The sequence below is a fragment of the Protopterus annectens genome, chromosome 7.part0, assembly GCF_019279795.1.
Source record: "Protopterus annectens isolate FY-2018-M chromosome 7.part0, PAN1.0, whole genome shotgun sequence".
NCBI lineage: Eukaryota > Metazoa > Chordata > Ceratodontiformes > Protopteridae > Protopterus > Protopterus annectens.
Genome location: NC_056739.1, coordinates 803973191 through 803999624, shown reverse-complemented (window position 1 = coordinate 803999624; position 26434 = coordinate 803973191). Strand labels below are relative to the sequence as shown.

General features: G+C 41.3%; 1 protein-coding gene across 1 annotated transcript in view; it reads left to right on the top strand.

Moving 5' to 3' along the window:
* Window positions 1–21719, top strand: part of NYAP1 (neuronal tyrosine phosphorylated phosphoinositide-3-kinase adaptor 1) — a 240708-nt gene extending 218989 nt beyond the window's left edge. Inside the window, exon 6 of the mRNA XM_044077340.1 lies at window positions 20220–21719. Within this exon, the coding sequence (XP_043933275.1) occupies window positions 20220–20474 (255 nt within the window). The 3' untranslated portion in view covers window positions 20475–21719. The remainder of the gene's footprint in view (window positions 1–20219) is intronic.
* Window positions 21720–26434: the final 4715 nt, after the last annotated feature.

Here is a 26434-nt window from a genome sequence, read left to right as displayed (position 1 = left end):
ATAATAAGAATATTTAAAATTTGTCCCTATTTTTGGGCCTTTGTCCTCCCATTATTTTTAGCTTTGTCCAATTTTGTTGTGTTATAAACTTGAGAAGAATGAGGGCAGTGTAGGGCACATGGGAATGTCTCCCCACATAAAACAGTTATTATCTGTATCTGAATGCTGTTTTCTGCATTATAAATAATGGGATTTGAATAAGTAAATTAAATGTTGTACACTCATAGGTTCATAGGTAGGTACTAGGCTATCAGCCCTAGGGCCTATACAAGCCTAGCCAAAAAGGTACCCTGGCTTTCGCTACCCAAGAAAATTATTTTCCTGTGACCCTGTCGAGCAGAGCCACAGAGGTGATCCCTGGGGTGAATCTCCTATTTCCCATGCAATTATCAAGGTATTTCTTGAAGAGTACTAATGAGGAGCTTTGTTTGATATAGACAGGTAGTTTGTTCCATAGTATGGGAAGTCTCTAGGACAGGAATCTATCCCTCCAGCATGTTCTGTTTATTGTGGTGACAAGGTTTAGGTCCCTAGAGTGTGTAGCTCGGAGGGGTTGGGATTTCTTTAAGTGGAGCATGTCCAACAGCTCTGGGTTTGACATAGCTTTGTATGTTAGGCAGAGATTGCTTCTGAGTAGGCGATATGCGATGAAGTAAAGTTGGAGTTTTTTTGAGACAGTCTGCATAAGGCATCTGTTTGAGGCCGGTAACCATTTTTGTGAGGTATGTTGCAGCCTTTCCGGTTGTTGTAGATGTTTTGGGAGGTACATACCAAAAGGGCCATTGTACTCCATAATGGGTCTAATGAGTGATGAGTACAGGGGAACAATGACCTCCTTTTTCCTGCATGAGAAACCTTTTCTGATGAGGTGTACCACATAGAAGGATTTCCTGACTACTGTGGTGATGTGATTATCAAAGGAGAGACTACTGTCCACCTGTGTCCCAAGGTCTCTTATCACACATTCGGTGTTAAGTAGACTACCACTTATGTGGTAGCTCATGGGTACAGAGTTTTTACCAAAAGGGATGACAATGCACTTTTTGACATTGAGCTTGAGGCCATGGCTTTGACACCAGGCATCTGTCTCATTGAGGCCATTTTGTAAGATGTCCCAGTTTCAATTATGGCTGCTAGTTTGCAGTCATCTGTGAACTTCATTAGCCAAAGACCTTCTGTGTTAGCCTGTACTTCAGAAAAGTAGATACCAAACAGGAGAGGACCCAGGACTGAACCCTGTGATACTCCACTTGTCACTGGTCTGAAGTCGGATTTGGAGCTTGCTACTTTCACAGTGTGGGTTCTGTCAGTGATCCATTTGGCAGCCCATCTTGTAACATAGGGATTTATACCTAGTTTAGTGAGTTTATCTATAATTCCAGAGTGGGGAATGGTGTCAAAAGCCTTGGTGAGATCTAGCTAGGCTGTGTGAACCACCTTACCCTCTTCTACAGCTTTGGTGACTGCTTCAAAGAAGTCTATCAGGTTTAGGAGACATGATCTGCCTTTTACAAACCAGAACTGGGTGGGGTCCAGAGTTTGGAGATTACCAATATCTTTGTTTATAAGTTCCATGATGATACATTCCATGGCCTTGGAGACCAGGCTTGTTAGGCTAATGTGGCTCCCCCTTTGTGGAATGGGATAATTATTGCTGTGCGCCATTCAGTGGGCACAAAGCCTGAGGTGAGGCTATGATTGAACATGGTGCTTAGGTGGGCTGCCAGTTCATTCTGTAGTTCATGTAGAACGCAGCCTGGGATGCTGTCAGGCCCCATGGATGCTGTGTTCTTGGCTTTAGAGAGTGTGTTTTTTACCTGTGCAGCCATGATTACAGGAACTTTGCATTCTTCCGGTATAGAGATGGGCCATTTAGGGGGTGAGGGTGAGAGGGTAAAGTTAGCACCGAACCTATCTGCCAGGACGTTGGCAATATCAATTGGTTCTGTATATTTACTGCCATTGTGCTGGAACTCAGAGCAGATCTGAGTGTTGCCATTAAGATTCTTGACATACCTATAGAATGCTTTGTTATTGTCTTTAGAATCAGTGGCAATTTTGTTTTTATAACTAGCTTTGGAGGATTTTATGAGGGATCTCAGCTTCTTACTGAGGGTGACCAAGGAGTTCTTCCAATCATGGGATTTTACTCTTTTTTGCAACAGTTTCCTTCTTCTGTTGTAGAGTTTGTTTATGGCAGGGGACCACCAGATTGGCTTCATTTTTGTGGAGGATAGCATCTTGGTTCTGTTAGGGATAGCACAATCCCTACACTTGTGTAAGTGCTTATAAAGTGCATTTGTGTAGGATTCAGCAGTTGTACCTCTATTGTCCATCTGCATGAGTGTCGTGATGTTTGCCACTTCTGTCTTAAGCAGCGTGAAGTTGGCTTTGGAGAAATATTTTACAGTGGTTTCCCTAATGGGGGTGGGGGAGGGTGAGGGCGGGATGTGGATGTCTAGGCTGATTAGCTTGTGGTCGGATCTAACCAACGAGGAATTGACCTCTGGTGTGGAACACCGGTCGCCCATGTTAGTAATGAGCAGTTCTAAGATATTGTTGCCCCTGGTGGGGGTGTGGATAAGTTGATCCAAGGCACTGGAATTTATGAATTCCAGAAAACGTTGAGCAAAAGAGTTGGTACATGAGTAGTTTTCCCAATTAATGGTGGGGTAGTTGAAATCGCCCATTATTAGGGTGTTGGGTTGTACCCAAATATTTTCCAGTGTATCAAGAAATGAGGAGAGGGAATCCTGGGGCATGGTGGGGGATCTGTAGCAAGTTACAATTTGGACTGCGGTCTTGCCCAGAGTTAGTTGCACTTGGATAATCTCAGATGCATTATGCAGAGCAACTAGCCTGGAGGTGTGGATATCCTTAATGAATATGGACACCCCTCCACTTTTAGTGTTTCGGTCCAGGTTAGGTGGCTGAAAGGTGTGGTATGAATTATTTCCTGGTAATGCAGGGGTGCTCTCTGGAAGCCTTGAACCAGGTCTCTGTCACTGCACAGATGTCGATGTTCTCCATTTTAAGGAGTGCCTCGAGTGAATGCATTTTGAGGTTTAGACTTCTAGCACTGAGTAGCATTACCCTCAAATTTTGCTTGTTTGTACCTGTTACAGTGGTGAATTTGTCATTTGAACCTTGCCTAAAAAAGGCACTATAGGGGTGGCAAGAGCCTTAGCCAGTATCTGGAATCCCAAGGGTGACAGTTGCAGGCCATCTCTGGCAAAGCATTGTGGTCTGTCGATCATGTCATCCCAGGCAGACAGATACTGGATCCCCTTAGAATGACACCAGAATCTTAGTTAATTGTTGAGGTCAATCATTTTGTCCTTGTACTGTGGTATCATTCCAGGTGATGGCAAGATGCAACTCAGGGCTAGGGTCATACCTGCCTGGGCTACAAGATCGGAGAGCTCCTCCAAGTCTCTTTTCATGTAGTCCAGGGAGGTACGTCTCAGGTCATACACACCAACATGGACAATGACAGAGTCATATTTGCACTTGTTGTGGAGAGACCTGAGTGCATGCATTATGTGGAGGATCTTGGCACCCGACAGGCAGCTGACAGTAACTTTCTCCTTGTTTAGCCTAGTGAGTTCCACATCAGTGTGCCTGACTATAGAGCCACCTATGACTAGAGTGTTGGGTACGTTGTTATGCCTTATGGGCTGTGGTTGAGTGTCACACTGAGTTTGTGGGCTATGTGTAATTTGGGTTGTGTTAGGGGGTGGAGGCTGCATGCATTTCTGCTTTGGAGGTCTCTGTTGCTTGAGCAGATTTTTATTGAGAGAATCTGCAAATGTAGGTGTGTGTTTTGTGTTGCAATGTGTGTGTTTTGGTAGTGTAGGTTTTGAGGGATTATGTGATGAGTGTGGTGTGGTGCAAGTATTTACCTTCTCCTCTTGACTGTCTAGTCCAGTCTTGGGTGAAGAGAACTTTGCTTCCAGTTTGGCTATATAAGTGCATCTCTCACAGGTTGTAGTGTTGGGTGGTAGGAGGAGAGGGTTGTCTGTGTACATGAGGCAATTGCTGCATTGCCCCAAGATGTCCAGATTCATCAGGTAGACAGGAGAAAACACCAGGAGCTGACCCTTAGACATGCCTGGATAGGTGCTTATTTATTAAGTACTCAAAACTGTTTTCCTCTAGATAAGTGAGGAAAGTTGAGTGCTGTAGTAATTTGTAGCTTATTTAGTGCTTACAACGAGTTCTGAACAAGTGATGACCTCAAAGAAACAGATTTGAGTACTAAAACTAAAAAAAACTGGCTAGTTTGAAGGGAAAATTTGAAGAGCAGACTTTATGGTGCCAGGAATAGTTTAACCCTAGGTAAGCAGCGATGCATAAAGTGTATTTTTTTTTTAAATATAACAGTAGCAAATGAGCAAACTGATTTAAACAAATTAACCAATAAAAAGCTCAAAACTGAGCCCCATTCCAGCAGTCTTCGATCAGACAAGTTCTAACTGCACACTCCTGCCACTAGGGTGCAGGGGAACCTTCTCCAAAAAAAAGATGGTCTGGATTAGTGCTCAAGTTATACAAACAAAGCTAGAGTCAGCCGGTCTGAATTTAGTCTATGCTACAGCAAACAAGACGTACCAATTTCAGAAAGAAACAGTTCAAATAAGCAGGCACAATAAGCCTTTAACCAGAAATTCCCAACTCAGAAGGGCAGAATCTACTGCCTCCTCCCACAAGAGTGCAGACCACACCTTCTTAATGTAAAATAACTGGCCCGAAGCCCAGATGCTTAAACCAGAACTAATACACTCTTAGAATAACAGATACTAAGCCGTCAATCAGCAACTCCCAACTTAGATGGATGTAAGCTACCTGTCCTGCCACAACAGTGTGGACCACAAACCTTCTTAATGTAAAACAACTGGTCTGATGCTGAAGTGCTTCAACCAAAGGCTTAGAATAACAGTTACAATTTAATCAGGCTACTAACAAGCAGTAATACACGCAGCAGAAGTAATGCAATAAAGTAGGAAGAAACACAAATACAGTAAAAGCAGATGAATAAAGTGCAATTTGTTTTATATAACAATAGAAAATGAGCAAACTGATTTAAACAAATTATCCAATTAACCAGTAAAAAAGCTCAAAACTAAGCCTGTTCCAGCAGTCTTCAATCAGAGAAGCTCTAACTGCACACTCCTGCCACTAGTGTGCAGGGGAACCTTCTCCAAAAAAAGATTTATTTATTTTACATTTGTTAACTGGGGGTGTCTGACTGAGCTGAAAAGGCCCTTTTTCAGCAGAGGCCCGGGGAGAAAAACTCCACATAGAAAAATTACAGATACATTTAGGCATGATCAGTATACACACAAATTATAAAAGACATGTTTTACAGTGGTATGCAGTACATCAACCATTACAGTGGAGAGAACAAACAAAAAAATATTAATTTAAAAATAAAGGTACTTAATACATTTGTGGTGTACAGCTGAAATTTGGAACATAGGTAGAATACATACATAGTACACAGGTACAGTACATACATTGTAGATTAGCCATTGTTTGTGAGAATAGTTTTCAATCTTAATCAAGTACTCTAGGTTTAGTATGTGTATCTTATCTGCTTTCAGTAGCCTGGGGAGCAATCATGGCACTGCCAACTTTGCTTGAGATGTTGCCTGATGAGGTCTTTAAAGGAGGCTTTGGATGATGTATTTTGAATGCTAGTCGGGACAGAGTTCCATTTTTTAGCCACTGAACTACTATATAGTGCATCTCCAAAGCTAATGTAGCTGTTGGTGACTTCTAGTAGTAGTTTGCTTGATGATCTAAGAGGCTTTTTGGCTGAGTGATGTTGTACTAGGTTTTTTGAGGGCAAGACACTTATTGGGGAGGTAATAGATAGAATGACAGAGGCAGAGCTGATTGTAGGTTAGAAGGATGGGCAGTTCAAGCCAGTGGAGCTGTCTCAAAGCAGTACAGTGATGAGTTCTATATGAGCAATTTGCAGGAAAGCGGGCAATTCTGTTATAGAAGGCTTCCATTTTGCTTAGTTCAGTTTTGTTGAGATTAGTCAGAATGGGAGATGCATAGAGTAGGGTGGATAGAAGTTGGGAGCGAGCAATGGCTCATCTTGTGTTGTTGGTAAGAAATGGTTTGATACGGTAGAGCAATCCCAGTTTGGCATGTACTTTTTTAATAGTTAAGTTGAGATGACTATCAAATTTTAGGTGGGAGTCTATGGTTATTCCCAATAGCTTAGCTTGTGCCACTGGAGCGATTTGGAGTAGCATCTGTGGAGTAGATAGTGAATTGACTGTTATCACTGTTTTTGTTAGAACTGGTTCTAATCATAAGCTGAGTTTTCTTTGGATTGAGGATAAGTTGGGCTTTGGTTAGGTAGTTTTCAACATCAGAGAATGCTAGTTGAGTTGTTTGCAGGAGGGTAGGAATGTTTTGTGCAGCACAGATTAAGGTAGTGTCATCTGCATACTGAATGATAGATGCATGCTTTATGGAGGTATGGCAGTCATTTGTGAAGACTGTAAATAGTAGTGGTCTTAAGATAGAACCCTGTGGGACTCCTATAGTTATAGGCAGCTGAGGAGAGAGAGAATTTTCCCATTTCTCAGCTTGGTACCTGTCATTTAAGTAGCCTTAGAACCAGGTAAGAGTGGAATTTGATAGGTGATATTGATTTAGTTTGTTTAGCAGGATTTGGTGTGAGACTGTGTCAAATGCTTTGGACATATCTAAAAAAAGAGTTTACACCTGAAGGCCTTCATTTTTGAGATGGTTTACTGTGTCTGTGAAGCAGAGGAGGGCTGTAGTGGTACTATGGGCAGGTCTGAAACCATGCTGAGTAGATGACAGGATGTTGCTGTCTAGGAGATATTTTAGCATCTGGGTATGAATGCCTTTTTCTAGGATGTGGCCAGGGGGGAGAGTAATGCAATGGGTATGTAGTTATTAAGTTCAGTGGAGGTCCCACCTTTATGTATGGGTGTAACACAGGATATTTTCCAGTGTTCGGGCACATAGTTTTCAACAGTTGATCTGTTTATGAGAGTGTAGATTGGGCTAGCAATAGCATCTGCTGTGAGTTTCAAGAAATAGCTGGGGAGTAGGTCAGCTGCTGTTGATGAGGTTTTTAGTTTGGAGAGCATGCTTTTGATTGAAGTGGTGGAAACTGTTTTGAGGGTAAAGCTTGTATTAGTGTTATTTGTGTTGGGGGGGATAGTGAGGAAGGAACTGTCCTGTGATACTAAGGATAGAATTGAGTTCACAAAGTGGGAGTTGAATTGTGTTTCGATGGGAACTTTAGTGTCAGGAGTGGTTGGTTTTGGGGTAGCCTTTTGGGTGGGTTTTAGTAGCTGGTTTACATTTTTCCAAAATTTTTGGGGGTTGTGTTGGTATTTAGTTTGTAATGTCATGTTGTAGGATTTTTTGTCCAGCCTAATGCATTTTTTGCACAGTTCTGCAGTTCTTGGTACTTAGTTAGGCTTTGTATTTCTTTGTTTTTTGATAGAAAAGCCAGGCAGTGTCTCTGGACTTGGGGATTTGTTTAGTTTCTTTACTGAGCCAGGGGTTTGTAGAGGTTCTAACCTTGATTTTGCGCAATGGAGCAACAGTGTCTAGGTGTTGTAGAAATGTTTTGTTGAAATATACTACAGGCTGGTCAAGTGGGAGGGTTTTTAGGGGGGGTCCAGTAACCGTTACAGAGTAAAGTATTCAGGACCTCAGGAGAGAATTTTTTTTGTGTTTCTAGTGGATATATAGTTAGTGGTTTTGCATATGCTTGTTCTACTACGTATAAAGTATATTATGTTGTGGTCACTTAAGGTGACCAGGAGACTGCCTGTGTGGGGGTACAATGTGGGGTTGTACGTTAGGACCCAGTCAAGGATGGATTCCCTTTTAGATTTTTTTATCACATCTAGATTGGAATTTTGACTAGCTGCTGGTAGCCATGGAGATTTATTAATTTACTTGGTGGTTCTGATATGCAGGTGAACTGACCTAGGTTGAAATCCCCCAGAATAAGGGTTTCTTGTGAGTATGTGGAAGAACACCAGGATAAGAAGTCTTCAAGGCTAGCAGGTGTATTACCAGGTGGAATATAGATCACAATTATGGTGATGACATTTTTAGGGTGAAGTTGAAGTTGAGAGATAAGTATGTCCCAATTATTGGGGGAGGGGTAGGAGTTTGGTAATTGACATACAGTTAAGTTGGACTTATACAGTAAGCCAGTTCCACCCCCTTTACGAAGTGGTCTGTCTTGTCTAATGATATTGTAGCCGGTAGGGAGAACTTCTGAGTTAGCTATGTTTTTATTTATCCAGGTTTCTGTTAAAGCAACTATGTCTGGGGAGTAGTGTGCTATTGTGACCTGGAGCTCAGGTATTTTATTTTTGATACTTCTAATATTAATATTTAGCATTAAACGATGGTTGGTTTTGCTGCTGTTGTTGATTTACCCAGGGATGAATATAGTGGGGGTGTTATGTTCTGACATTTGTGTTGGAGCAGTTTGTGTTGGACAGGATGGATTTGGGCCTGAGTTGGGGTGGATATCCCCACTTATGGTGAGCCTGGTGGTAAAATGGTGATACAGATGTTGGAGTTTGGTGAGGAGTGCGAGAAAGTATTGTGTTTTTTTGGAGTAGGGATGTGAGCATATGTATTTATTTCTGAATTGGTCTGTTATGTAGTTCTTGAACAATTGTGGGCAAATATTATTATAGTGTGTGATGTCTGTATATGAGAGTGCATAATGTAGTGTTGTGCTACTAAGTTTAGGGATATTGCTAGAGTGATAACTTGTGGTGTTATAAAGAATTATGAGAAGACAGATTAGACTTAGTTGTGTGATAGTCATGGTTATAAAGTTTAAGTTGGTACTAGGTGGCTTGGATTAGTGCTCAAGTTATGCAAACAAAGCTAGATTCAGCATGCCTGAATCTAGTCTATGCTACAGCAAACAAGGAACACCAATTTCAGAAAGAAACAGTTCAAATAAGCAGGCACAATAATCCTTTAACCAGAAATTCCCAGCTCAGCAGGGTAGAATCTAACCTCTCCTCCCACAAGAGTGCAGACCACAAACCTTAATGTAAAATAACTGGCCTGAAGCCCAAGTGCTTAAACCAGAACTGATACACTTTTAGAATAACAGACACTGAGCCTTCAATCAGCAATTCCCAGTTTAGAAGGATGTAAGCTACCTGTCCTGCCACAACAGTGCAGACCACAAACCTTCTCAATGTAAAACAACTGGTCTGAAACATAAGTGCTTAAACCGAAAGGCTTAGAATAACAATTACAATTTAATCAGGCTACAACCAAGCAGTAATAAATGCAGCAGAATAAATACAATTGAGTACTTTTAAGAAGAGGCAAAAGCAAAATAAAGTCCAATTTTTTTTTTGTAAAGTGCAAGGAGAGAGGAAGGAGGAAGCAGAGGTTAAGAACCTAAGTGGGTTGGCCTTCTCAAATCATCCATAATTCAAAGAAAGCTATTCTCAGCACAACTTCATTGCTTCCATGCTATATATCTAGTTGTGCTTTCTCTCACTCGCTATCTAGTTTAACAAGAATACTTGCTGTTATACTGTCTTCCCTTAGTTGTAATTACTCCAGTATCCCTGCTGTATCCCTATATGTGTTCCATCCTGTATTTTAGATAAAGTTTCTGGCATCCATGATATATCCCTGTGTATGCTCCTTCCCTATCTTTAAACAACTTTGCCAGCACCCATGCTGTATCATAATGTATGTTTCCTGTCCCTCCCTACTGATCTTCTCAAGCATTCATGCTCTACCTTTCTATATATACCCTTCCTATATAATTGTCCCTGCATTTGTTCTACATTCATGTGTGTGATCTCTCCCCTTCCTATATTACTTCCACTTCATGTATACTACTGCTTGTGATCCCTCCTCTTCCTGTATTACTTCCCCTTCATTCATATGACATTCTTCCATGTGATCCCACCCCTTTCTATATAAGTTTCCCTAAATTATTGGTACATTCTTGTCTGTGATTTGTTCCCTTTCTTATGTATTCCAGCTGCATTCAATGTACATGTCCCTGTGTGGTCCCTCCCTCTCCTATGTAATTTCACCTGCATTCAAGATGCTTTCTTGTATGTGTTCTTTGTCTCTCTCTCTCTCTCTCTCTCCTTTATGTATAACTTCACCTGCATTTATGCTTCTCTCCTTTATTTGATCCCTCCTTTTTCTGTATAACTTCACCTGCATTCATGCTTCTCTCTTTTATTGGATCCCTCCCCTTTCAGTATAACTTTACCTGCATTTATGCTTCATTCCTTTATTTGATCCCTCCCCTTTCTGTATAACTTTACCTGCATTTATGCTTCATTCCTTTATTTGATCCCTCCCCTTTCTGTGTAACTTCACCTGCATTCATGCTTCTCTCGTTATTTGATCCCTCCCCTTTCAGTATAACTTTACCTGCATTTATGCTTCATTCCTTTATTTGATCCCTCCCCTTTCAGTATAACTTTACCTGCATTTATGCTTCATTCCTTTATTTGATCCGTCCCCTTTCTGTGTAACTTCACCTGCATTCATGCTTCTCTCTTTTATTGGATCCCTCCCCTTTCTGTATAACTTTACCTGCATTCATGCTTCATTCCTTTATTTGATCCCTCTCCTTTCTGTATAACTTCACCTGCATTCATGCTTCATTCCTTTATTTGATCCCTCCCCTTTCAGTATAACTTTACCTGCATTTATGCTTCATTCCTTTATTTGATCCCTCCCCTTTCTGTATAACTTCACCTGCATTCATGCTTCTCTCCTTTATTTGATCCCTCCCCTTTCAGTATAACTTTACCTGCATTTATGCTTCATTCCTTTATTTGATCCCTCCCCTTTCAGTATAACTTTACCTGCATTTATGCTTCATTCCTTTATTTGATCCGTCCCCTTTCAGTATAACTTTACCTGCATTTATGCTTCATTCCTTTATTTGATCCGTCCCCTTTCTGTGTAACTTCACCTGCATTCATGCTTCTCTCTTTTATTGGATCCCTCCCCTTTCTGTATAACTTTACCTGCATTCATGCTTCATTCCTTTATTTGATCCCTCTCCTTTCTGTATAACTTCACCTGCATTCATGCTTCATTCCTTTATTTGATCCCTCCCCTTTCAGTATAACTTTACCTGCATTTATGCTTCATTCCTTTATTTGATCCCTCCCCTTTCTGTATAACTTCACCTGCATTCATGCTTCTCTCCTTTATTTGATCCCTCCCCTTTCAGTATAACTTTACCTGCATTTATGCTTCATTCCTTTATTTGATCCCTCCCCTTTCAGTATAACTTTACCTGCATTTATGCTTCATTCCTTTATTTGATCCGTCCCCTTTCAGTATAACTTTACCTGCATTTATGCTTCATTCCTTTATTTGATCCGTCCCCTTTCTGTGTAACTTCACCTGCATTCATGCTTCTCTCTTTTATTGGATCCCTCCCCTTTCTGTATAACTTTACCTGCATTCATGCTTCATTCCTTTATTTGATCCGTCCCCTTTCTGTATAACTTCAGCACCATTCTTGTTTCATTCCTTTATTTAATCCTGCCCCTTTCTGTATAACTTCACCTGCATTCATGCATCTCTCCTTTATTTTACCCCTCCCCTTTCTGCATACCTTCCCTATAACTGTAATACATTCATATGTGTGCCCCATTCCCCCCTTCCCTTCATGTAAAATTTCACTTTCATTCAAGGTACATTCCTACTTGTACTCTGTCATCTTTCCCTTCCTGTGTAACTTCTCCTATACTCATGGTACATTCCTGTGTGTGATCCCTACCTCTCACCTCTCCTGAATTTCACAGAATGTCCAGATTTGTGTCTCATATTTTTTGTCTGTACCTCTTAAAACTTGTTACGTTCTTGCAAATCATTGTAGATTGAAGTTACAAACTAAAAACAAACATTTCAGTTTCAGACTTCATATCCTTCAAAAAAATACATGTTAATGCAAAACCTGTTATTCCAGCAACTTTCTAAGTTACCCATTATTTTTCTTTTATAAATGCAGCAGAATAAATACAATTGAGTACTTTTAAGAAGAGGCAAAAGCAAAATAAAGTCCAATTTTTTTTTTGTAAAGTGCAAGGAGAGAGGAAGGAGGAAGCAGAGGTTAAGAACCTAAGTGGGTTGGCCTTCTCAAATCATCCATAATTCAAAGAAAGCTATTCTCAGCACAACTTCATTGCTTCCATGCTATATATCTAGTTGTGCTTTCTCTCACTCGCTATCTAGTTTAACAAGAATACTTGCTGTTATACTGTCTTCCCTTAGTTGTAATTACTCCAGTATCCCTGCTGTATCCCTATATGTGTTCCATCCTGTATTTTAGATAAAGTTTCTGGCATCCATGATATATCCCTGTGTATGCTCCTTCCCTATCTTTAAACAACTTTGCCAGCACCCATGCTGTATCATAATGTATGTTTCCTGTCCCTCCCTACTGATCTTCTCAAGCATTCATGCTCTACCTTTCTATATATACCCTTCCTATATAATTGTCCCTGCATTTGTTCTACATTCATGTGTGTGATCTCTCCCCTTCCTATATTACTTCCACTTCATGTATACTACTGCTTGTGATCCCTCCTCTTCCTGTATTACTTCCCCTTCATTCATATGACATTCTTCCATGTGATCCCACCCCTTTCTATATAAGTTTCCCTAAATTATTGGTACATTCTTGTCTGTGATTTGTTCCCTTTCTTATGTATTCCAGCTGCATTCAATGTACATGTCCCTGTGTGGTCCCTCCCTCTCCTATGTAATTTCACCTGCATTCAAGATGCTTTCTTGTATGTGTTCTTTGTCTCTCTCTCTCTCTCTCTCTCTCCTTTATGTATAACTTCACCTGCATTTATGCTTCTCTCCTTTATTTGATCCCTCCTTTTTCTGTATAACTTCACCTGCATTCATGCTTCTCTCTTTTATTGGATCCCTCCCCTTTCAGTATAACTTTACCTGCATTTATGCTTCATTCCTTTATTTGATCCCTCCCCTTTCTGTATAACTTTACCTGCATTTATGCTTCATTCCTTTATTTGATCCCTCCCCTTTCTGTGTAACTTCACCTGCATTCATGCTTCTCTCGTTATTTGATCCCTCCCTTTCAGTATAACTTTACCTGCATTTATGCTTCATTCCTTTATTTGATCCCTCCTTTCAGTATAACTTTACCTGCATTTATGCTTCATTCCTTTATTTGATCCGTCCCCTTTCTGTGTAACTTCACCTGCATTCATGCTTCTCTCTTTTATTGGATCCCTCCCCTTTCTGTATAACTTTACCTGCATTCATGCTTCATTCCTTTATTTGATCCCTCTCCTTTCTGTATAACTTCACCTGCATTCATGCTTCATTCCTTTATTTGATCCCTCCCCTTTCAGTATAACTTTACCTGCATTTATGCTTCATTCCTTTATTTGATCCCTCCCCTTTCTGTAAAACTTCACCTGCATTCATGCTTCTCTCCTTTATTTGATCCCTCCCCTTTCAGTATAACTTTACATGCATTTATGCTTCATTCCTTTATTTGATCCCTCCCCTTTCAGTATAACTTTACCTGCATTTATGCTATATTCCTTTATTTGATCCGTCCCCTTTCAGTATAACTTTACCTGCATTTATGCTTCATTCCTTTATTTGATCCGTCCCCTTTCTGTGTAACTTCACCTGCATTCATGCTTCTCTCTTTTATTGGATCCCTCCCCTTTCTGTATAACTTTACCTGCATTCATGCTTCATTCCTTTATTTGATCCCTCTCCTTTCTGTATAACTTCACCTGCATTCATGCTTCATTCCTTTATTTGATCCCTCCCCTTTCAGTATAACTTTACCTGCATTTATGCTTCATTCCTTTATTTGATCCCTCCCCTTTCTGTATAACTTCACCTGCATTCATGCTTCTCTCCTTTATTTGATCCCTCCCCTTTCAGTATAACTTTACCTGCATTTATGCTTCATTCCTTTATTTGATCCCTCCCCTTTCAGTATAACTTTACCTGCATTTATGCTTCATTCCTTTATTTGATCCGTCCCCTTTCAGTATAACTTTACCTGCATTTATGCTTCATTCCTTTATTTGATCCGTCCCCTTTCTGTGTAACTTCACCTGCATTCATGCTTCTCTCTTTTATTGGATCCCTCCTTTCTGTATAACTTTACCTGCATTCATGCTTCATTCCTTTATTTGATCCGTCCCCTTTCTGTATAACTTCAGCACCATTCTTGTTTCATTCCTTTATTTAATCCTGCCCCTTTCTGTATAACTTCACCTGCATTCATGCATCTCTCCTTTATTTTACCCCTCCCCTTTCTGCATACCTTCCCTATAACTGTAATACATTCATATGTGTGCCCCATTCCCCCCTTCCCTTCATGTAAAATTTCACTTTCATTCAAGGTACATTCCTACTTGTACTCTGTCATCTTTCCCTTCCTGTGTAACTTCTCCTATACTCATGGTACATTCCTGTGTGTGATCCCTACCTCTCACCTCTCCTGAATTTCACAGAATGTCCAGATTTGTGTCTCATATTTTTTGTCTGTACCTCTTAAAACTTGTTACGTTCTTGCAAATCATTGTAGATTGAAGTTACAAACTAAAAACAAGCATTTCATTTTCAGACTTCATATCCTTCAAAAAAATACATGTTAATGCAAAACCTGTTATTCCAGCAACTTTCTAAGTTACCCATTATTTTTCTTTTTATCCAAAGTTCTTGTGCTAAGAGTCCCTCCTCTTCTGGTACATTATTTCCTGAATTCATACTCCATTCCTATATGTGCTCCCTGCCCTTTTGTTTCTTATTATATCTTTCAGTATGTTCATCTTACATTCTTGCATCTTACATCGTTCATCTTACATTCTTACATCTGTCCCCCTTGTCTTCCCATATAATTTCTAAACTTGTGTGGCATTTGTGTGTGTTTTCTTCCCCTCTCCTTCCCATATAGCTTTCCCTGCAGTCATGTGACAGTCACATCTTTTCCTCCCCCTTCCTGTACAACTCTGTCTTCATCTATGCTACAATTCTGCATGTACCAGTTTTCCTTTTCCCACACCTTTCTTTTATTCCCCATAACCAATGAGTAAGACATATCCCACATTCACCCCTACCAGAATTCCTCACCCCACCTCTCTTTCCTGTTATTTTACCACTATTCTCTATAAACTGCAGCTTTAACATCTATGTGTTGGAAAGGTTTGAGAATGTAAAGAGAAATGTATGTACACTCCACACCAACAGAGCATCTACATGTATGTAAGGAGGAACACATGTGCTAACAATACATGTAGAAAAAAGTCAGCATTATATGTGCCTCTATATGCCAACAAGATATACAGCAGAGTAGGAAGAAGAGTACATTGACCCTCATTTGCCTGTAGTTATACAGAATGATGTCACCACAAATGCATAGGCCCACCACATCACAAAGGAACCTGCAGGAAATTTTTGCACAGGAGATCATGCACCCCCCCCCCCCATGCCAACAGGGTATGCAGAGAGACTAAGTGGGAGTTCATGTGCCACAACATGTCAACACAACATGTAGGAGGGTATGAAGAGGTGTTTATTTTCCCCCCATGCCAACAGGGTATGCAAGGGGTAAAAGTCGGAGGCAATTCACATGCTCCCTCATGTGACCATGACATGCAGGAGACAGTAAACAGGAATGCACAAGCATCCACATCTCCCAAAAGGATTGCATTACATGTCCTTGATGGTAAACTGACTTCTTTTCCTAGACTGATGACACCCTGACTATGTCCAATATAGCCTTGTTTCAATTAGTAACATTAGTGCTTGATAAGCTGGCTAGAGAAGTAGATGTATGATTAGTGGAGGAGGGATGTCAGTCTGCAAACTCCACCTACAATCCCCTGGTGGGGACTGGAGATGGATACAGGCAGCTGCGTATTTCTACAATGAGATGGTGCTTTGGGGGGTAACATCATTCACTGAAGTAGCACATAAGCCCACACACTAATGTATTGTACACCTAACTCTTGGGATATCACAGGAATATACAAGGAAAGGTAGACGCTAATTAAACCCCAGCTGATGGCTACTTGGTTGATGGCCCTGTCACAACCATTTAAATGGAAATAACTGAGTGTTAGTGGCTGTGGTCATTGACATATTATTGTCACATACATGGAAATGAGTGATTGTTAGTGGCCATGTTATTGTCACATAAATGGAAATGAGTGAATGTTAGTGGCTTCAGCCATGTCATTGTCCCATAAATGTAAATGAGTGAGTGTTAATGGCCATGGCTGTATTTTTGTCACATCAATTGAAATTAGTGAGTGTTAGTGGCCACCTGTATCATTGTCTGATAAATGTAAATGAGTGAGTGTTAATGGCCATGGGCTTAACATTGTCCCATAAATGGAAATGAGAGAGTGTTTGTGGCCATGGCTGTATCATTGTCCCATAAATGGAAATGAGTGAGTGTTAATGGCCACTGCCATGTTATTGTCACATAAATGGAAATGAGTGAGTGTTAATGGCCACTGCCATGTTATTGTCACATAAATGGAAATGAGAGAGTGTTTGTGGCCATGGCTGTATCATTGTCCCATAAATGGAAATGAGTGAGTGTTAATGGGCACAACCTTGATATTGTCCCATAAATGGAAACAAGAGAGCATTAGTGGCTACGGGTGTGTTATTGTCCCATAAATGGAAATGACTGAGTGTTAATGGCTACAGGAGTAACACAGTAATCAGCAGGCAAGGAGGGGAAACATAGCCAGTGAATTTTTGCTTGCTGATAGAAGGAGGCAGTTGTTGTTGTTGTTGTGTCTTTCAGCTTTTCCCAGTTAGGGGTCGCCACAGCGAACTCCGGTCCACTAATGATTGGCAGTAGATTTTTACATGCCGACTTGCCAGCTCTGACGCACAACCTTCAACGAAGGTACACCCATTCACACATGTCTCCACACAAAAGACGCTCTAGCTGAGAATCGAACAGGACAACGTCTTACTGTGAGGTGACAACGCTACCGCAGCACCACCACTGCAATGATAGAAAGAGACAGTAATTTCATATATTCTCTGCAAAGTCCTGTGGCATAGAAGTAATCTGTGTTATATGGCACACAGTGTTTAGTATGTGATCTGACCAAGGCCTGACTGAGCTGAAGCATTACCTCTTTAATTCTGAAGAATCACCACCTGAGGATACATGCAGCATTGTGTTTGCTGCTGCCATTGACCTCTTACTCTGTTCTAAGTGGTGTAGTCCTAGTGTAGTCAACACTCTCAACACCCCAAGACCATTTTTCTGCTCCCCCCTCAGCTGATACTTCACACCAAGTCTATGACCTCAGTACAGTGCTTTACATTTCCCTATAATGACCCTCAACTTCCTTCTCTCTGTCAACTTGGTCAGACTTTCCAAAAATGTCCTTAAACTCCTCTTTCCCCAAATCCTGCAGTGCTCTCTTGTATTCTTATTGAACAGATTATTCCTGTTCTTTGTTTCTTCAGATTGATCCTTTTGGACTTTATATTTGATTCACTCCTTTGTGCCGATTGCTCTCATACTGTCATCCTTCCGTTCTTAGCTGTTATTCCTGACCAGTCTCTTTTCAATGGCCCCTATTTCTGTGATACAGCAGTGTCCACCCACCCCCTGTATCACTACCTACAACTCCACATCTTTCTATGCAGACGTCTTGCAGTACATGCAGTGCATCCAAGCAGTAGTCCAACTCACGCTTGTTTGTTCCCCTGAATGTGCATCGATTGCTTACAGAAGTAACATGGCTGAGAATGTTGCCCCCAAATGCTGTCTCTTTGCATCATTCCATGACTTGCATGGTACTACTTCCTGCCATCTCAATTGCCTTAGTTTTCACTGCCTTAGTCCACCACAGCCTCACACCTCAACTGCCCAGATTTTTGCTTCATATTTTTTGGCCTGTTCCTCATAAAATGTGTGGTTTTCTGAAAAACTCAGTTCATAGATTAGTACTAGGCTAACTGCCCCTAGGGGCCATTTTAAGCCTAGCCAATTACATCATGTGAGAATCAAACCCTGTACCTTGTGTTTGTAAGGTAAACAGCTTAAGCATTATGCCAATCTCCCAGTGAAGGTTAAAGTCACTAAATAATGATATACATTTGAGTTTCAGATTTCATATCCTTCAAAAAAATTAAGCTAATACACATACTGTTTTTCTAGTAACTTTCTAAGTTTATTAGAGGAATGTTTAAAAATCTGTCCCTATTTTTGCCCCCCCCCCATTATTTTAGTGTTTGTTCATTTTTTTTTTTACTGTAAGAGGTTGAGTATCCTCCCCCCCTTGGTGGCCACCTTGGTCATATTGTTTCATGTCTTAAGTCTAAGCTCTGCAACGTTTCCCTGAAGCTTTGCCTGTGCTTCCTTGTCAAAACAACTTCTTCATTTGATGATTGTCTCATTATTCACCAAACTCCTCTTTTCAGTCACCACATTGGCCACCATGTTCTTCATTTCCTGCTCCACAATTTATTTATTTATTTATTTATTTTTGTTATTTCATGCTGGCATTGTTGATTGATGGTACTTCAATTTGCAATTTCTTCAAAGTACTTTGATTAAATATTTCACTGAAAAATGTAACTAGAATGTAAGTATGCCATAACAATGCAGATCTCTTAATTTAATGTGTTCTACATTGTTATGGGGTGTGAATAGCTGAGGGGTATTGTGTTTTGTAGCTTTTGTTTGTGTTTTGATGGCTGTATGTGTGTAGTGCTGCATTATGCAATGGTGTCTGTTTTTGCAATCATAGAACAGTACAGGTAGGATAATTTCCCCTTGCTTGCACTGCTGTGGGATCTCAGTTAGTATATATAAAGTTGGGGTGCAGGGGGCAGGGAATTTTGTGGATCAGAAGTTAATGCATTTTTTCTATGCATTGGCTTCAGTGATTGGCATACATTCTCCCTCCTTCTCTTTCTCTCTCTCTCTGTATATATGTATATGAGTATATGACAGACATTAGAAGTATCAAAACTGAACTTCTATCATACCACTGAAACAGTTCAAATCACAAATATTCAAATACACACTGTATTTCAAATTACAAAGATTCAAAACAAACTCAAACTGTATTACATATGCCAACTCTGAGATCCTACTACAGTGAGGGAAATGGCAAATTCCTTGATCCCCACAATACTGCAATCTCACGCTGGAATAAAAAGACGGTACATGAGATCAGCTGATTTTCACCACGACCTCCTATTGGTGCCCATCTGACAGTAGCTCATGGGTCACCTGTTAAATGTAACTTTTGCACAAAACAGCAAGTACCCAACATACCAGAAGCTCCATCCAACTACACCCATACATATGCCTGCTCAGAACTCAAACTGTAACCCAATCTGTGTAGGTTTGAGGTCAGGGTGAGGGGCAGAGTTAGGGTTACCATGCATTAGTAAAGTTGTGAAACCTCTCTCCCAGCTTACTAATGCAACCTAACCCTGCCCCTAACCCAAACCCTATATGTCTCCTTAGAAAAATCGTTTCTGTAACACTACCAAACTATGAAGTTAGTAGTGGAGTTTTTTTGAATGATCAGAAAATTAAACAGCTTGGTTTCATTTTTCAGTTCATTTTGACTGTGCTTTCAGTAGGGTATGTTTCAGTCATGAATGTTTGATTATTTTGTTTTCGAACATTAGTGTTTTTGACCATTTGACATAAACTTATATATACTTATACTTACATCTTTTTTTTCCTAGCTAGGACTGTCTGTCTTGATTATAATCCCTGACCTCCAGCTAAGCAATTATCCATAAGTGTGGGAGCAGAAAGACATGTGATCCTTATGTGCTAACTGGATTAAGAGGAGCTTATGAGCTTAAACATATCACCCCCTCCACACACACACACACATATAGCATCATTTATTACATGCCAAGGGCAAATAGTAAGAAACTGTAGCACCTGGACCAAGTGCACAAAATGTAGCAAAATCTCTAGCCTATTAGAGGGAAATTATTTGATATGTGGATAACAGAGCCAAATGGTGTACCTGCACTGCCTACCTGAAAGAAAACTGTGCATGTATATGTGTGTGTGTGTGTGTGTGTGTGTGTGTGTGTGTGTGTGTGTGTGTCAGTGTACATGTGACTCACTGTGCCTTTTACCTGTTAACAACCTCTGTGTTATTTTTCAGAATTTGCAGACACCTCCACCATTACCACAGATACCACAGGCTCTGAAGGAGCGGGATGGCAAGCTGCTAGAAGTTATTGAGCAAAAACGATGCTTGTGCAAGGAGATCAAAGCACGACGGAGGCCAGAGAGGAGTCTCTGTAAGCAGGACAGCATGCCTATCCTCCCCAGCTGGAGGAAGAACACAGAAAGCCGGAAAACTGGAACACCACCATGTCGTCGACAACAGACTGTCCTGTGGGACACAGCAATATAAAAGTGATGGTGCTCAGGGCATTTTACCCTGTGTCCTAACAAAATGTGCCAACTGCATGAGACATTCTAGTAAATGCTCATGCTCAAAGTGTCCTGGAATATCACAGCTGCTAGACTGAACTTCCATTTTCTAAATGCCGTATCTGATGGAATATAAGGTGTATCTTGGTGTGTGTGGTGGGAGACCATGCATTTGATGTATCTATTTTGTGGAACTGCTCACAACTGAAAAATGAATGAACAAAGAAGCTAACAAAGTGAGACAGACAAAGGTAGATGGTTGATGTATTTTTAGGAGATTCCAAAATGAAAGACATGTTGATTGCGACTGTTCTAGTCGAACAAATGCAGTAATTAGATGCAAAGGTTTAAATGAGGCAAAATGATAACTCAGTCTTATAGAAATGTTCTGCAACCCACACCCAAAGCTGTGATGATGCCAAGGGCAAAAGTTGGCAGGGACATCAAAATGAGGTGGTCTCCAAATGGTATCACACTTCAGCAACAAGCCCAAAACTGACAGCTGCCCGGGATTCAGTTAACAGATACCCTCCTTCAAAAGCATTTATGCCCACTTGTCTCTGTGCTCAGTGGGTAATGTCATGTGCAAGCAGCTCTGTGAGCTGCTCTGTGTCCTCATTGTAGCCACTGCGGGCAGTCTATCGGAGCGGTTGATCGGAACCCAGGGTGGGGCAGTGTAGGTTATGACATATCTGCACTCACGGATTAACATTTCATGATACACAGCAGTGCTGTTTCATGTTTGCTAGATATAAACTGGGTAGCAGGGTTTATAGCTTATTTTATGTAATTATTTATGTATTTATTTATAAAAGAGAGGTGGTGTTCTATTAAGAATGGAAGAAAACATACCCCTCCCCTACCCTTGCTATTCCTGTACCTTCAACATTTTTTTTCCAAGTAACTGTATTTATCCTACATATTTCACTAACTTGCAAATGTAAGCTAATTTCCCATAACCTGAAAATAACTGCATCCTGTTTAATTATATAGAGTATTGTCATTATTTTGGTTGAAAGTTTCCACCATCCCTCATTTCAGCTTGATCCAAACCCTACTTTCCAGCTTTCAGCTTCAGTGTTTATTCCTCTTTTACTTAATGGTGACACCCAACAATGGAACATTCTGGCATTCTGTGCCATTTTTTTTTAAATATTATTTTTATTCCGCATTAGATTATTGGCTGAAGTGCATAAAAATACTCCATTTCCCATGTTACACTCCACTTATAGGTTCATAGGTTGGTACTAGGTTATCAGCCCTAGGGCCTATACAAGCCTAGCCATAACAATTCCCTGGCTATTTCTTCCCACATTATTTACTTTCCTGGACCCCTGTCTAGCAGGGCGACTGACGTGATCCCTGGGGTGAATTTCCTTTCTCCCATCCAAACGTCAAGGTTCCTCTTGAAGAGGTCCAAAGAGGCACTCTGCTTGACATGTATGGGCAATCTATTCCAGAGTCTGGGGAGTCTCTGGGTCAGGAACCTATCCCTCCAGCATGTTTTGTTTATTGTGATGACAAGGTTTAGATCCCTGGAGCGTGTAGCACTGAGGGATTGGGATTTCTTTAAGTGTAGCATGTCCAACAGCTCTGGGTTTGACATGGCCTTGTATGTTAAGCAGAGATCGCCTCTGAGTAGACGATATGCGACAGAGTATAGCTGGAGTTTTTAAGGCGGTCAGCGTAGGGCATCTGCTTTAGGCCTATGATTCTTTTAGTGAGGTATTTCTGAGGCCTTTCCAGTTGTTGCAGATGTCTTGAGAGGTACATACCAAATGGGGCGTTGTATTCTATAATGGGTCTAATGAGGGAAGAGTACAGTGGGACAATGACCTCCTTTTTACTGGATGAAAAGCCCTTCGTGATGAGGTGTGCCACATAGAAGGATTTCCTGACTGTTGTGGCGATGTGGTTATCGAAGGTGAGATCACTGTCCACCTGTGTCCCTAAGTCTCTTATCACACTTTCTGTGTTTAGTGTACTGCCACCTATATGGTAATTCATGGATACATGTTTTTTCCCAAAGGGGATAACAATACATTTCTTGGCATTGAGCTTGAGCCCATGGCTCTGGCACCAAGCATCTGTTTCTGTAAGGCCCTTTTGTAGAGTATCCACATCATTTGGGATTCAATAATGGCTCCCAGTTTGCAGTCATCTGCAAACTTTGTTAGCCAGAGTCCCTTAGTGTTGACCTGTACTTCACAGAAGTAGATGCCAAACAAGAGCGGCCCCAGGACTGAACCCTGAGGTACTCCACTTGTCACTTGTCTGGAGCTGGATTTGGAGTTGGCTACTTTTACAGTGTGGGTTCTATCAGTAAGCCATTTAGCAACCCATTGGGTGACATAGGGATTAATACCCAACTTAGTAAGTTTATCTATGATTCCAGAGTGGGGGGTGGTGTCAAAGGCCTTGGCAAGGTCTAGATAGGCTGTGTGGACCACCTTACCCTTGTCCATGGCTCTGGAGACTGATTCAAAGAAGTCAATCAGGTTCAGGAGACAAGATCGGCCCTTCACAAACCCAAACTGGGTGGGGTCCAGTGTTTGAAGGTTGCCAATGTCTTTGTTTATAAGTTCCATGATAATACGCTCCATGGCCTTGCAGATAAGGCTTGTCAGACTGATGGGACAGTAGTTTCCGGGATCCAAGGTAGATCCCCCCTTGTGGACTGGGATAACTGTAGCTCTGCGCCACTCAGTGGGCACGAAACCTGAGGTGAGGCTGTGAATAAACATGACACTTAGGTGAGGTGCCAGTTCATATTGTAGTTCATGTAGTACACAGCCCGGGATGTCATCTGGTCCCATGGACTTATTTAATAGGCACAGGTTTCATAGATTCTTAAATCTTTGTGAACTTCTCATATGAGATGACGTGAAGATTGCTTGTTTCAGTTAAGTAACAAGAAGTACTCATAGCTGATTTTTTTCAGCCATCAGTGAAATGGCAGCACAATATCATCCTATGTGATGCTATGGTGCAGAGGATGGGTGATAATATTTAAAACTGCAACCTACCTTAAACTACCTAAAAACTAGAAATAATACAAGCAGACATCTTTAAATGAAAATAAAGCTAACACTACATATTTTAAGGCAAACTAGGAGTTGCATACTGCCACTGTAGGAATCTGAAAAGAAACACTAGTGCATTGTGTGGTAACCATCTGAAATGTCGGGGCCCAAAACATGGAGACTGAATATCCAAAAACATGGACTTACATGTACCATGTCTGAGACAGCCATTTCCCTGAATGCTACCTTTTCTCTGAGATATGGCAATCTTGGAGTTGGTGTATAAATGAATACAAAATGCACTCTCTCGAGGCACTCCTAAAATGGAGAACATCGATATCTGTGCAGTAACTGAGACCTCATTCAAGGCTCCAGAGAGCACCCCTGCAATACCAGGCTACAACTCTTACCACACTTTTTGGCCACCAAACCAGGACCAAAGCACTAAAGGCAGAGGAGTGTCCATATTCACCAAGGATATTCACACCTCCAGACTAGTTGCCCAACACAATGTATCTGAAATTCTACAAATGCAATTAACACTAGGTAAGGCTGCAATCCAAATTGTAGCTTGCTACAGATCCCCCACCATGCCCCAAGATTCTCACTAGACCTTTATAAACATACTAGATAATATTAAGATACAACCAAACACCCTAATTCTGGGTAATTTCAACTACCCTGCCATTAATTGGGAAAACTACTCGGGTACCAACACCTTTGCCCAATGGTTCTTGGAATTCATAAATTCCAATGCCCTGGGCCAACTAATCCATAGTCCCACCAGGGGCTCAAATATCCTAGACCTGGTCATTACCAACATGGGAAATCGATGCTCCACACCAGTGGTCACCCCCTGGATGGTCAAATCTGACCATAAGCTAAACACATTTGATGTCCACATCCCACCCCTACCCCCAGTAGAGAAACCTCCATAAAAAACTTCTCCAAAGCCAACTTCATGCTATTAAAGTCAGAAGTGACAAACTTCATGACACCCATGCAGACGGGAACTGAAAGTTCGACCGCTGAATCCTACACTAAGGCACTGTATGAGCACATCCACTCGTGCATGAATCATGCCATTCCAAACAAAACCAAGACAGTCTCCTCCAAAAAAGGAACCCAATCTGGTGGTCCCCTGCCATAAACAAACTATAAAACAGAAGGAAGAAACTGTTGCAGAAAAGAGGAAAATCCCAGGATGCAAAAAACTCCCTTACCAGCCTCAGTAAGAAGCTGAGATCCCTCATAAAATCCTCCAAAGCTAGTTATGAAAATAAAATTGCCAAAGATTCCAAGGACAACCACAAGGCATTCTATAGTTATGTCAAGAATCTAAATGGCAGTGCTCAGATCTGCTCTGAGCTACAACAGAATGGCATTAAATATACTGATCCCAAGGATATTGCCACTATCCTGGCAGATCAATTCAGTGCAAACTTCACCCCTGTCTCACCCCCTAAAGGGCCAATCTCAATACCAAAAGATTGCCAAATTCCAGTACTCGGGTCCACACAGGTAAAAAACACAGTCTCTAAAGCTAAGAATACAGCATCCATGGGACCAGACGACATCCCAGGCTGTGTACTACATGAACTACAAAATGAACTGGCACCTCACCTAAGTGTCATGTTTAATCATAGCCTCACCTCAGGCTTCATGCCCAATGAGTGGTGCACAACTATAGTTATCCCACTCCACAAGGGGGGATCCACCTTGGATCCTGGGAACTATCATCCCATTAGTCTGATGAGCCTGATCTGCAAAGCCATGGAACGCATTATCATGGAACTTTTAAACAAAGACATTGGAAACCTTCAAACACTGGACCACACCCAGTTTGGTTTCGTAAAGGGTTGATCTTGCTCCTCAACCTGATTGACTTCTTCAAATCAGTCTCCAGAGCCGTGAGAGGGTAAGGTGATCCACACAGCCTATCTGGGCCTCACCAAGGCCTTTAACACCATCCCCCACTCTGGAATCATAGATAAACTTACTAAGCTGGGCATTAATCCCTACACCACTCGATGGGTTGCCACCTGGCTTACTGACAGAACCCACACTGTAAAAGTAGCCGACTCAAAATCCAACTCCAGACAAGTGACAAGCGGAGTACCTCAGGGTGCAGTCCGCTCTTGTTTGGCATCTACTTCTCTGAAGTACAGGCCAGCACTAAGAGACTCTGGCTAACAAAGTTTGCAGATTACTGCAAACTGGGAGCCATTATTGAATCTCCAAATTATGTGGATATTCTACAAAAGGGCCTTACAGAAACAGATGCTTGGTGCCGGAGCCGTGGGCTCAAGCTCAATGCCAAGAAATGTATAGTTATCCCCTTTGAGAAAAAACATGTACCCTTGAATTACCACATAAGTGGTAGTACACTAAACACCAAAAGTGTGATAAGGGACTTAGGGACACAGATAGACAGTGGTCTCACCTTCGATAACCACATAGCCACAACAGTCAGGAAATCCTTCTATGTGGCACACCTCATCACTAAGGGCTTTTCATCCAGAAAAAAGGAGGTCATTGTCCCACTGTACTCATCCCTCATTAGACCCATTATAGAGTACAACACCTCGTTTGGTATGTACCTCACAAGACATCTGCAACAACTGGAAAGGTCACAGAAATACCTTACTAAAAAAATTACAGGCCTAAAGCAGATGCCCTATGCTGACCATCTAAAAAAACTCCAGCTGTACTCTGTCTCATATTGCCTACTGAGAGGCGATCTCTGCTCAACATACAAGGCCATGTCAAACCCAGTACTGTTGGACATGCTACACTTAAAAAAATCCCAGTCCCTCAGCTACATGCTCCAGGGATCTAAACCTGGTCATCACAATGAACAAAACATGCTGGAGGGATAGGTTCCTGACCCAGAGACACCCTGTACTCTGGAATAGAC